Here is a 12099-nt window from a genome sequence, read left to right as displayed (position 1 = left end):
TTTCTTAAATTGATTGATTGTTAAAATCTATTATTTTCTACCATTGAGCAAACCATCGTAGTCCTATTTTAATAGGAAGAAGTTGCTTTTTTATGCAGGATGAACACACTAAATTATTTGCGTTCTTTGTCTTGTATAGGTTATTGCACCATTAAGGGAAAAGATAAGAGATTTGGAGAAGAGGTAAGATGCATAATCCTTTAAATCAGATTTGTTTGTTTCCGTCAGTATGGATTGTGAGTTTCTTGTAAACATCCACAGTACTATATTATTAATACACATGTTTGTTCTTCCATCTGTTGTGTAAAAAGCATTGTATAAATGTAGTATTCATTTATTTGTAATATCCTAAATTTCTGTTACTTCAAACTTGCTTATGTCCTTAAAAAAAAATAATGATTCTAGCATTAGGCTTCATCTGTAAAATGAGCAAATCTCTGTTTTCCCTTATAAGGCAGTGTTTTTAAAATCCTGTCCTCAGGGACTGCTGACAGCGCAGGTTTTCCAGGTCTCCTCATGGAATCACAAGTGAAATAATTAGTATCAGCTGTAAATCTGTTGGTATGTGTCAGTAATCAGTACACATGCCAGGACATAGGGAAAACATGCACTGTTAGAGGTCTCTGAGGATCAGATTTGAGAAACACTGCTGTAAGGGACTGGTTTTCAGGGCTCACTAGAAGGCTCACTAGCAGATTACTTACCTTACTGTATTTTTGTACCTATGCCCAAGTCACATTTCTTAAACTGTTTGTTTGTAACCAACAAATCCTAACAAACCTTGCTACAAGGGCTGTATTGCACACCATAGGCAATTATACCCAAGAGTGTTATGTTACTTCTAAATAGTCCATTTACTTAGAGCAGCAGTGGTTACACTAAAGATGTTTGTTGCAAATTATACTACTAAGGTGTCCTCTTAATAATTAGTGATATTTATCAACATTTCTGCTTGGTGCTCATAGCTACTGACTTTAGTGCAGTTTACAGAAAGAGCGCTATCCCAAGTGTTGTAGCAATGTACACATAGATTGAGGCTGGCCGTGACCAGCTTTGTTAATACACTATATTGCGGCTTTTTAAGAGGATCCATTGACATACAATGATGTTTGTGAGATGCAATTTGCCATATGGAGATACAATACATGTAGCCAGGGCTGCCAAGAGGAATTCAGGGCCCGGGTACAACAAATTCATGGGGCCCCCCTCATAGTCGACTAAGCGCAAAAAATTTCGGGGGTGTGGTCATACATTTAGGGGCGTGTCAATGTGCCGTTGGGGCGTGGCTAGCCTACCGACGGCGCAAAATTTTTCGGAGGTGTGTTCATGCATTTGGGGGCGTGGTAAATGCGCCATTGGGGCGTGGCTAGCATCAAAATCACTAGGCTCTCAATTCGCTGGAGCGTCACATATGTCCAAGCACTCCTGACTTTCAGGACATCTAGCACCACAGTGTAGTATACAAAGAATGCAGTGTGTACACAAACAGTTCAGTCTTGGCCTGCACCTTACATTGGGCACAACACTCACCAAAAATTGGTATTGTCCCTACTAGAATCACAACATTTCACACACTGTGCTGCTCTCTCCTACCTGTTCTTCTCACTTTCTCCACCTGTGGCTGCTGCTTTCTTTTGTTGCGGCTTGTCCGGATCCTGCAATGTTGAAGGGCCTATTTGGAAAAAATGGCTACATTTAGAAAATTACAGCCAGCCCCGGCGTTAAATCAATAGCACCCACAATTGATAATTAGGTCTTCCTCCAGCCCCAACATTAAAATAATAGTATTCACATTTAATAAATAAACCTATTTCCCTTCCTGCAAACAGCCCCAGCAATACCTATTTCCTGCAACCATCACTGCCATTAAATAATTCATAGTCACATTTAATAAATAGACCTCATTCTCCCTAAACTCACCCCAACATTCAATAGCCCCCAAACCTCCCCATCTTAAATTAATAGTCCCCACTATTAAATTGCCTCACCATCACCCTACAAACAAAATAGCACCTATTAATTAGCCACCACCTACCTCACACACTACATTGCAACAAGCCCCCTGTGCCATCACACACATTACTGTGCCCCTTCATTACAACTACACTGTGCCCCCTTATGCTCACACTGTGCCCTCCATGCTGCTCTCCCCCCTTCTTTTTCCCTCTGTGCCTTTCTCCCCCTTTTTTTCACTCTGCGCCTCTCTCCCCCTATTTTTTTTCTTTGTGCCTCTCTTTCCATTTTATTTTCCTCTGTGCCTCACTTCCCCTTTTATTTTCCTCTGTGCCTCTCTTCCCATTTTATTTTCCTTTGTGCTTCTCTTCCCCTTTTATTTTCCTTTGTGCCTCTCTTCCCATTTTATTTTCCTCTGTGCCTCTCTTCCCATTTTATTTTCCTCTGTGCCTCTCTTCCCCTTTTATTTTCCTCTGTGCCTCTCTTCCCCTTTTATTTTCCTTTGTGCCTCTCTTCCCCTTTTATTTTCCTCTGTGCCTCTCTTCCCATTTTATTTTCCTTTGTGCCTCTCTTCCCCTTTTATTTTCCTTTGTGCCTCTCTTCCCCTTTTATTTTCCTTTGTGGCTCTCTTCCCATTTTATTTTCCTCTGTGCCTCTCTTCCCATTTTATTTTCCTCTGTGCCTCTCTTCCCCTTCTTTATAGTACTGTCCCTTTCTGTTCTTTCCTCCTCTTGCCTCTCCATTTCTTTGCTTACCTTTGTCAGCTTCTTTCTTTTCTTCTCTTCTCTTCTGTCTTCATGCTGCTTTCTTCATGCTGGCTGCGGCGCTCCTCACTGACTGACGGGCGTGACTTGATGACATCACGCCCGACAGTCAGTGTGAATGGTGCAGAGAAGAACGAGGAGGGACGCGGCGCCGATCACGTGAGTATTAATTTTTTTTGGTTTGTTTTTTTTGTCCCAGCTCCCCCCACCAACGATCTTGCCGGACCGACCCCCGCCCCCCCCCCCCTCCCCCTCCCGCGGAAAAAAAAAAATTAAAATGAAAAGACGGAAGATGAAAAAAAAAAACAACAAAAAAAACCAAACAAATTTGCAGCGAAGGCCCGGTCCGGGCCCCCTGGCAAGCCCGGGCCCGGGTAAAATGTACCCGCTCCCCCCCCCCCTCTCGGCGGCCCTGCATGTAGCCCAGCCAGCATAATGGTTGCACCGGCCCAATTAAATAACAAGAAAGAGATGCCATGAAAAATGTTATCCTTTGTAGCCAAGAACAAAGCTATGAAGATGACCTATGTTTGGACAGGATGGTAAGATGAATGAAGATCCTAAGCAAATCGTTCAAGAGAAGGTAGTGCAATCTCTGAAGAGAGGGTAAAGCTCTGGGGCGCAATGGACTTCCTTCAGAGATGTATGATGTCAAGGTGGAAACTTCAGATGTTTTAACTAGACTGTTTGCACTATTAACAAGTGTGAAAATATCAAGGAAAAAACTGCCCACATCAAGATTCTGCTATTACCTGGGTAAAGATCTGTTGCAGCCTCGTTCTTATAGATCAATCTTGTTATTGAATCAGTTTGTTAAAATTCTGGCTAAAATAATGCCTGGCATATTGGCACAAATAATGCCAAGCTTGATTGGTATGCACCAGGTGGGGTTTGCCAAGTGGCAAGCAGCAGTGGGAAATAGAAGGTATTGTGGTATTAGAGCAGATGGCCAATGCAGAAATCTTACCTTCTGACTGAGAAAGTTTCCGGTAATTTTAGCTGGCAGTGGGTAGATAAGGCATTCAGTCTGCATTTTTTTATGATCATCTCTTGTGAAAGCCAAAAGCATGTAGAAAAGCAAATGTAAGGACTCTTTGCATCTCATCGAGTTTACAATGCGTTTCTGTTGGGATGAATATAACTTTATGTGCATTAGTGCATGTTTTGAAGCAATGAAATGAAACCAGAAGCATTAAAAAAGTCACTGCAGCGTAATGCACTTTAAGGAATCCTATAAATGCGAATATGTAATCATTTGATACAGGGACTTTTATTTTACATCCATTTACTTGTGCTTAGCTTGGATTAGTAACATCTTAAAGTAATAATTTTAACTCCATTCTGTAGACAGCCTTAGTGAGGTTTCACTTTCTCAATATGACATTTTATAACTGTATTCAATTGAGAATATACTTATCAACTGTATATTGGTTTTAAGCCATTACGGTAGTACGGCACTTCAGCATATATACTGGCTAAATCGTATGAGTTCCAGGCCTTCACAAGACTTTAACATTACTTTCAGCCAGTGCTTTTTTTGGAAGAAAAAAGGTGCCGGAACTCACATCACATAGTCAATGACATCCACACACGTCAGTTGTGTAACAAAACATAATGGTTTCCGCCCGCAGTAAGCAGTCAGCGCGCGACCACATGACCAATCACAAGCTTACAGCGCCACAAGCCAAGCAGCGCCATCACAACCAGCACGGACGAAGTGCGCATGCATCGGACTCGACACACAAGCAGCCCGCATGCACCGTTTTAATGATTTTGCCGCCGACCTGCTATGCTCAACAGGGTGATTCAAGTCCACGTTGACCAAACATCAAATCATCATCATCATCATTTATTTATATAGCGCCACTAATTCCGCAGCGCTGTACAGAGAACTCATTCACATCAGTCCCTGCCCCATTGGAACTTACAGTCTAAATTCCCTAATACAGACACACACTCACAAACCGACACAGACAGACAGACAAAGACTAGGATCAATTTTGATAGCAGCCAATTAACCTACCAGTATGTTTTTGGAGTGTGGGAGGAAACCGGAGCACTCGGTGGAAACCCACGCAAACACGGGGAGAACATACAAACTCCACACAGATAAGGCCATGGTCAGGAATTGAACTCATGACCCCAGTGCTGAAAAAAAGGTTCTGGAACTCAGTTTCGGTGAGTTCTATGACAAAAAAAGCACTGCTTTCAGCTATGTGGTTGACAGTAGCCTGCTTCTCGGTTGCCAAGCCACAGTGACTATATAGAGTTAGTCTTTTGTGAGAATGAAGGAGGAGAGCAGTAGTTTGACTTTCCTGAATGTTCAACAGCCCTATAATTACTAATCTGTAGCTTTCACAGATTCGTATTCTAATATGCTTACAAAATTGTTTGTGTTTTTTGCAAATATTTTATTTACATATGATACTGAAATGGGTAATGCTGAGTGTAAATGCAACAAAATTTATTCCCTTGTACATTACCCATAGCAAATGCTTTAACTAATCTAGGCAGCACGGGGGCTTAATGCTTAGCACTTCTGTCTCACAGCGCTGGGTTCAATTCCCGCCCATGGCCTTATCTGTGTGGAGTTTGTATGTTCTCCCTGTGTTTGCGTGGGTTTCCTCCGGGGGCTCTGGTTTCCTCCCACACTCCAAAAACATACTGGTAGGTTAATTGGCTGCTATCAAAATTGACCCTTGTCTCTCTCTGTCTCTGTCTGTCTGTCTATTAGGGAATTTAGACTGTAAGCTCCAATGGGGCAGGGACTGATGTGAATGAGTTCTCTGTACAGCGCTGCAGAATCAGTGGCACTATATAAATAAATGATGATAATCTATCCCTAACCTGTCTACTTGCCCATAACACCACATTTTTATTTGGATAAGAAAGGCTGAGCTAGAAAAGACAGCATTCAGTGGACAAATATGTGCTCTTGCACAAGTGAAGAAACTGTGTGGGTCTGCGTTTTTTTTTTTTAGGCTCCTAAATTAACATTATTATTTGCTTGCCACATTGATTGTTAGTTTTATGAGATAAGATTACATAAGATGTATACATTGGGATTAGCAGGTGTGATGAAAGAGGGCAAAGGACATGAGAGAGGGAAACCCAAATAAGTATACAAAAGAAAACAGTTTTGGGGGGGGGGGGGTATCTTCCCTTAATTATATTGCCTGTAAAATTCATCCTTGAAACCTGGAATTAGGAAGGTTGATGAGATCTGGAGCTGAATGTTGCAATGGATTGGAAGAGTGTGAATGAACATTGGTTGAAGATCACTTCTTGTAGAATTTAGGGAAACTTTTAATGTGCTCATCTTTAGAAGGAGATACTGCAAGTATTGAAATGACTGCAGTTTGGTATGATTACCTAAGGATTGGTGAGACCTCTGACTATTATGAGAAGGTTTAGGGTTAGGATGTAGAAGAAAGTTAATGGCATAAGTAGTATGGAGTCGATCTGAAGACTGTATTTTCAAGGGCAGACGTGCATTTCTTTAGAGTGAGCCTTATTTGTCAATGATAAATCCTCTAAACTTTTGTGCTATTATGGTATGTATCTTTCTGCTAGTGCACCAGTTTTTATGTGGAAGCACACGGATTTCTGGACCAAGCAGGCAGCATATTTGGGGGAGCTACATTTTGCATCTTCCTAAACTGGCTGTAATTATATCATGCAACAGGACAATGATCCTAAGCATTACAGCAAATCTACCACTAAATGGCTGAAAAAGAAAAGCATCAAGGTTTTAGGAATTGTCAAGTCAACCCAAACCTCAACATTTGTGACATTAATGAATACCCAGAAGTGATGTTGTAAGCAGTGGGCTAAAGTTCCTCAAATACAATGTAATAAGCTTATATACATTGTGCGTGAGAATAAGCTATTTTACATTTTTATATACCAACTGCCCCAGAATTGATGACTCAAGACCAAGGAACGTGTTCATGCATAAACAGGCATCCTTGATACCTTGCAAAGCTCTGGCACTTCTCCAGATCAGTCTAGTTGTGCATATGAGACTGATTGTCTACCAGTAGGAAATAAGTTAAGGTGACCAGCAACTTGATTTCCAGAAAGACTGCAGCAGCTCCCTATTTACTTCTTATGGTATAGGCCAGTGATGGCTAACCTGTGGCACTCCAGGAGTTGTGAAACTACAAGTCCCAGCATGCTTTGCCAGCTATCAGCTAGTTATCTACTGGGAAAGCATGCTGGGGCTTGTAGTTTCACAACACCTGGAGTGCCACAGGTTAGCCATCACTGGTACAGGTTGACACATCAGCCTTAAGCTGTTGTTGGGGGCACGAGATCCTGCATTGCTGAGGAGACTTGTGGCGGCCCTGCTACATAAAAGAAGCGCATTAGTGGCTTTCACAAAATGTAACTAAAGTCCCCTAGAGAGGTCGAAAGCAAGCAATCACCCAACCTGCAGTCCTACTAGTGCGGCTCTCTGCTTCGGCCTGTGTTACAATGAGTATAGTGGAACCAACCTGCATTGTCTGCTTAGCTCACACAAGGATCCAGAACTGTGCAGAGTAACTCTCTGTAAATAAGGAGCCTCTTTGGAAATCAAGTTAGTCATCCTCTTTTAAGAAGGATTTCACTGGGATCGGTACTGACAATATTGAATATATATTCCTCCTTGGCTAGAGACATACTTTTAAAATGTTCTGAGTAATTGTAAAAAAAAAAATCACTTTGCATGGAGGCTAGATATTAAGGAATACATCACAAGCGATCAAGCCTGGTATGGTGTCAAATTATATAACTTTTTGAGCGTAACACTGGCCACACCTGTGCCTTTTGAGATGATGAAGCAAAAGACAGGGTGGTGTTGGGTACCAGTGGTTAAATAGTGTGTGATTTATTTGCTCCACAGCTATGTCTGTGGTATACATTATATTTTGAGAACTATTCTACCTGAATTTAGATTCTTAAATATCCGTACGAAGCTGGTTCTATGGTGTGTGGAACAATGAGGGAGAACCTGGAAGACTTTCCACAGTCCTTTCTGAACACCAGAGTAAAGGGAGGGGGATGAGTCTGATGATCTATGGTGTGAAAAGCTGCTTGCTCTGAAATTCAGGGGCCAGTGATGGGCCATGGGAGAGAGAGAAACACCAAAGCTTATTTGTATCCTAGAATATACAGTATATAGGGCACTCTTTCTACCCTACGTGAATATTTTATTGCCTCTAAGGGAGGATTTAATTAGCCACAATGTTTCTCAGAACATGGCGGCTGCGCACTTTTACCATTACTATGGTAAAAATCGCCGCTCAATTTTCTTCACATCTCTATGGGACGTGAGGAAAATTTCTGTTAAAATCTCCCAAGTGTCTAGAATGCCCACTAGACACTTCGCGGCTAACTGAATTCTCCTCTAGGTGTGCATGCACAGAGTGATAGGGGGAGAGGGGTTTCTAATATGCTGGTCCCTGCTGGTGCTCATTCAGTGACTAAACAATGCACATAGGCCCAATACAAGAGTGTGTTTTTCTCCAATTTCAAGTGTTTATATTTTCAAAATATCAATTGTTTAATACCATAGGGGCTCATTTTTAAAGTACTGTTAAACAATGTTTCATATAAGTTGTCTTCATGTCTACTAGTAATTTAATTTTGCAAACTATTTGATGCAGATGATCTTTGTTTAATATTGTATTCTGTACAAATCATTAACTTTGCCTATCTCTTGATTGCAGTTTTACACAAAAGTATCCACCAGTGAAGTTTCTATCCGAAAAAGACCGAAAGAGAATTCTGGTAAATAACCAGCGATCCAATTGTGTGTGTATATATAAAACTTGTGTAGGTCTCTTTAAGAATGTCCAGCCTGCTTGCCATTCTGCTGTTTGTTATAGCACAGTAATATATTAGACTTTGTATAGCAGTATGTAACATACTTGCCAACTCTTAAAATTCCTGCTCCTATTTGAAAGTAGTACATCATTGCGGGACCAATATGACGCGATTTGCAGCATATTGTGTGATTAAGACCCCTGTCCCAGGAAGTGGGCAGGATCTGGAAGAACTACCCCAAAATCACGAGTCTCCCCAACTCTCCAGGAGAGTACGCAAGTATAATATGTGATGGTACAGTATAGCACTATCACATACAGCACAGTTTAATAAGGCGGGATGGTTTGGCAGCTTACTGACCCACTAAATGTTTTTGGGGGGTTTTTCACACACACACCCCTTCCCTCAGATTATGATTTATTATTATTATTATTATTATTATTATTATTATTATCATCTTAATGCCATTATGGTATACAGAGATGATATTTAATCATCACATCAGTCCCTGCTTTTATACATTTATAGCCCCACAAAGGGTACAGATCTTGGATGTAAAAAGTAATTTTACTAAATTTCTTCTCAATAATTACATCTTTTAGGGGATTCCTAACCTGGGACCTCCACCTTTTGCTGTATTTAGCTGTGTCGCAAAACTTGCGTATAGCTGGAACCTCTGCTGTTCACCCTCTGACCTGATCAGCTCTGTTCGTAGCATGGGAGATCTGACAAGGCGATCTTACGACTTCTTCCATTCGAGCCAGTTTTTCAGATCCCTTCTGCAACAAGAGTGCTTAGTGGGAGTGAGGAGGGTGATCAGTAGAGGTCTGGGATTTATGTAAGTGCTGTGTCTCTGTTAAATACAGTGAATGGTTGGAGGTCCCAAGGGAGCAAACCCTCACCCTAAAGTCCTAACTTAATAATAATCTAAAATTAATAATGTCAAAACCCCATCTCCAAGCACTCTTGTCATTGAGAGAGGATATATATGAAGAACACAACATAAAACTGTAGCATATCTAGAAAGTTTCTTCCATAATAGGTTATTTTATTTATTGCTTCATAGTCTCAAATCCACTTTAAAATTGATACACTATATATGTAGCAGCTTATTATAGGTGTTCCTTAGTACAAGTAATATTGCATTTAACCTGTTTGTACCACAATCCTCATAATATGGTCCAACATTTATATTTAACTCCCATTGAAAATCTAATGCATTTTATTATACTAATATATTTCCTGGTGATGACTTAATGACCTAATGTTGACTTTCCTCATGCAGATAACGGGAGGAGCAGGATTTGTCGGGTCGCATCTCACTGATAAACTTATGATGGATGGCCATGAAGTCACCGTTGTGGATAACTTTTTTACTGGCAGGAAAAGAAATGTGGAACACTGGATTGGTCATGAGAATTTTGAACTTATTAATCATGATGTCGTTGAGCCACTCTACATTGAAGGTAATCTACTTCACATCACTTCTCTGGATAAGCTGTGTGTGTCACATGTCTCCTTTAGGAACATTGGTAATATCACCTTCCTGGAGTACTCACCCAGTCAGGGATTTAAGTTGTCGTACCCAAATCTATTATTTTGTAATAGATATGGGTTACCTCTTAATGTTGCTTATTAAAGATGTTTTAATCAACTTGCTTTTTGCTTCAACAATTACTAATTAAGCAGGTCTTTTAATTGTCCGCATATTTGCATGTTTTAATGAGTCAGAGTTTTTGAGGTATCATTTACATTTAAAGTTGAAGAAATGGAAGACCCTGTCTGTTGTGTGCTTGGAATAAGCTCTGTACTATGGAAATTAAAAAGCCAAAATACAACTTGACTTTGTTAATGAAATGATGGTAGTAGAGATGTCCAAATTATTTGAGTTGCTTCTAAGTTTGGTAGGAGCACCTAGGTTAACTCCAACTTTTTGATTTGACCTCAAAAATATCAAAATGAGTTCTTGGTTCAACCACCATAGTGTGCATTTTAAAACTACAAATCTGTTAACTGAAATCTGAAGTTTGAATTCAGATTTGCAGCTTGCAGTTCAAAAATGTTATACAGTGTTTCCTAGTCTGTCTCTCCAAGCTTAAATGCCTACATTTTATAGTCCTTTTTTTCTGATTTGTAAAACGCACATTATAAAAAAAAAAAAAAAAAGTAAAGTGAATTTACAAATTTTAGAACCAGTTTGAGAACCGGTTTGAAATAATTTTGAGCATATTTAGCTGTATAACCCACTTCTAAACATCTACCATTCAACTTCACATTACATTTCCAGTAGAAAAGACTCTTGTATGTTAACATCCTCTAAATGTAACTCTTCTGAATAGGATTGTTGAACCGACTGCATATTGCTTGCAAATTGGTTAAGGCTACTAATATTTATTCTGATGCATTAAATTGCAATAAAGACTATATATTACCAATGAAGTCAAACTTTTCAGGAAGGAAATGGAGGCATATTAATTTGTCTTTGGAGTAAAGTTTACAAATTGAAAGTGATTGTCTTATGTCTGTATTTTCTCCCACAGTGGACCAAATTTACCACTTGGCTTCTCCTGCTTCTCCTCCAAATTACATGTATAATCCCATCAAGACACTAAAAACCAACACAATAGGGACACTGAACATGTTAGGTGAGTTTTATATGATGTGGTGTGCACATGCTTTATTGTAAATTGTGAGTAGTATTGTTATCTAATCTGAACCTAGATCTTGTGCATCAAAAATTGCAACTTTGCTTTTATCACTCTTTGCATGAAATATGTATTCCTTTCCCATATATAACAGAATTCCCTAAAAACAAATCATGAATGCATTATGAAATGTAACCAAAAATCTTGTTTTCTAGGATTAGCGAAACGTGTTGGAGCTCGGCTCCTGCTGGCCTCTACTTCAGAGGTCTATGGAGGTAAACGCCAAATGATTGTGTTTTTATAAAGAGTACATAAATAATCTATTATTTATGTTTCATTTTATAACATATAACAGAGATTCAGTCACAATTGAATTAGCACACTAGCTTTGCACAAAATCAGCAATCCTCCCCCCCACCTGGGACTATGGGTGGTAACTACTTGATAAACAGGTTTGAACATTTGGTCAGTAATAAGCATATGAATGCTATGAGCAATTCCTGTAGCAAGGCTCTAGACTCCGCCTACAAAGGTATTTTTACTGTACACAGAGAAATTAGCCCTCACTCCATGCTGGATTTCCGGACTGATAGGTCAGACGTGCTATGATGCAGGTCATGGCTTACATAGGCCCTAACTAGTGTGGATGATGGAGCTGAATGTAGTAAAAAGGTGAGTGAATATGGATACATGAATGTTGTAACTTGAGAATGAATGTTGTAAGTGAAAGTTTAAATGAGAATGAAAGTCTGACATAAATGCATGCCTGGTTGGGATAAATGAAAGCATTTGTGTTTGAATTCCTGTTGTGCTTGGGATCGATTGGTTAGGCTTTGGTTATGGAGATGTTTGTGCTATGCACGGTTCTTTGTTGGTTATTTTGGTCCTGGAAACATTGGCGCTTTGTGTGAAATACCATGTGTTAAAAT

General features: G+C 39.9%; 1 protein-coding gene across 4 annotated transcripts in view; it reads left to right on the top strand.

The window, feature by feature from the left end:
• UXS1 (UDP-glucuronate decarboxylase 1) overlaps positions 1-12099 on the top strand; it is a 48968-nt gene that overhangs the window by 19134 nt on the left and 17735 nt on the right. For all 4 annotated transcript variants that reach the window (XM_075200250.1, XM_075200252.1, XM_075200249.1 and 1 more), the window contains exons 4-8: positions 140-183; positions 8429-8489; positions 9811-9991; positions 11066-11170; positions 11386-11445. In XM_075200250.1, coding sequence (XP_075056351.1) covers positions 140-183; positions 8429-8489; positions 9811-9991; positions 11066-11170; positions 11386-11445 — 451 coding nt within the window. The remainder of the gene's footprint in view (positions 1-139; positions 184-8428; positions 8490-9810; positions 9992-11065; positions 11171-11385; positions 11446-12099) is intronic.

The sequence above is a fragment of the Mixophyes fleayi genome, chromosome 2 (assembly GCF_038048845.1).
Source record: "Mixophyes fleayi isolate aMixFle1 chromosome 2, aMixFle1.hap1, whole genome shotgun sequence".
Lineage (NCBI taxonomy): Eukaryota > Metazoa > Chordata > Amphibia > Anura > Limnodynastidae > Mixophyes > Mixophyes fleayi.
The sequence above is the reverse complement of the archived record's forward strand: the minus strand, read 5'-3'. Positions and strand labels throughout refer to the sequence as shown.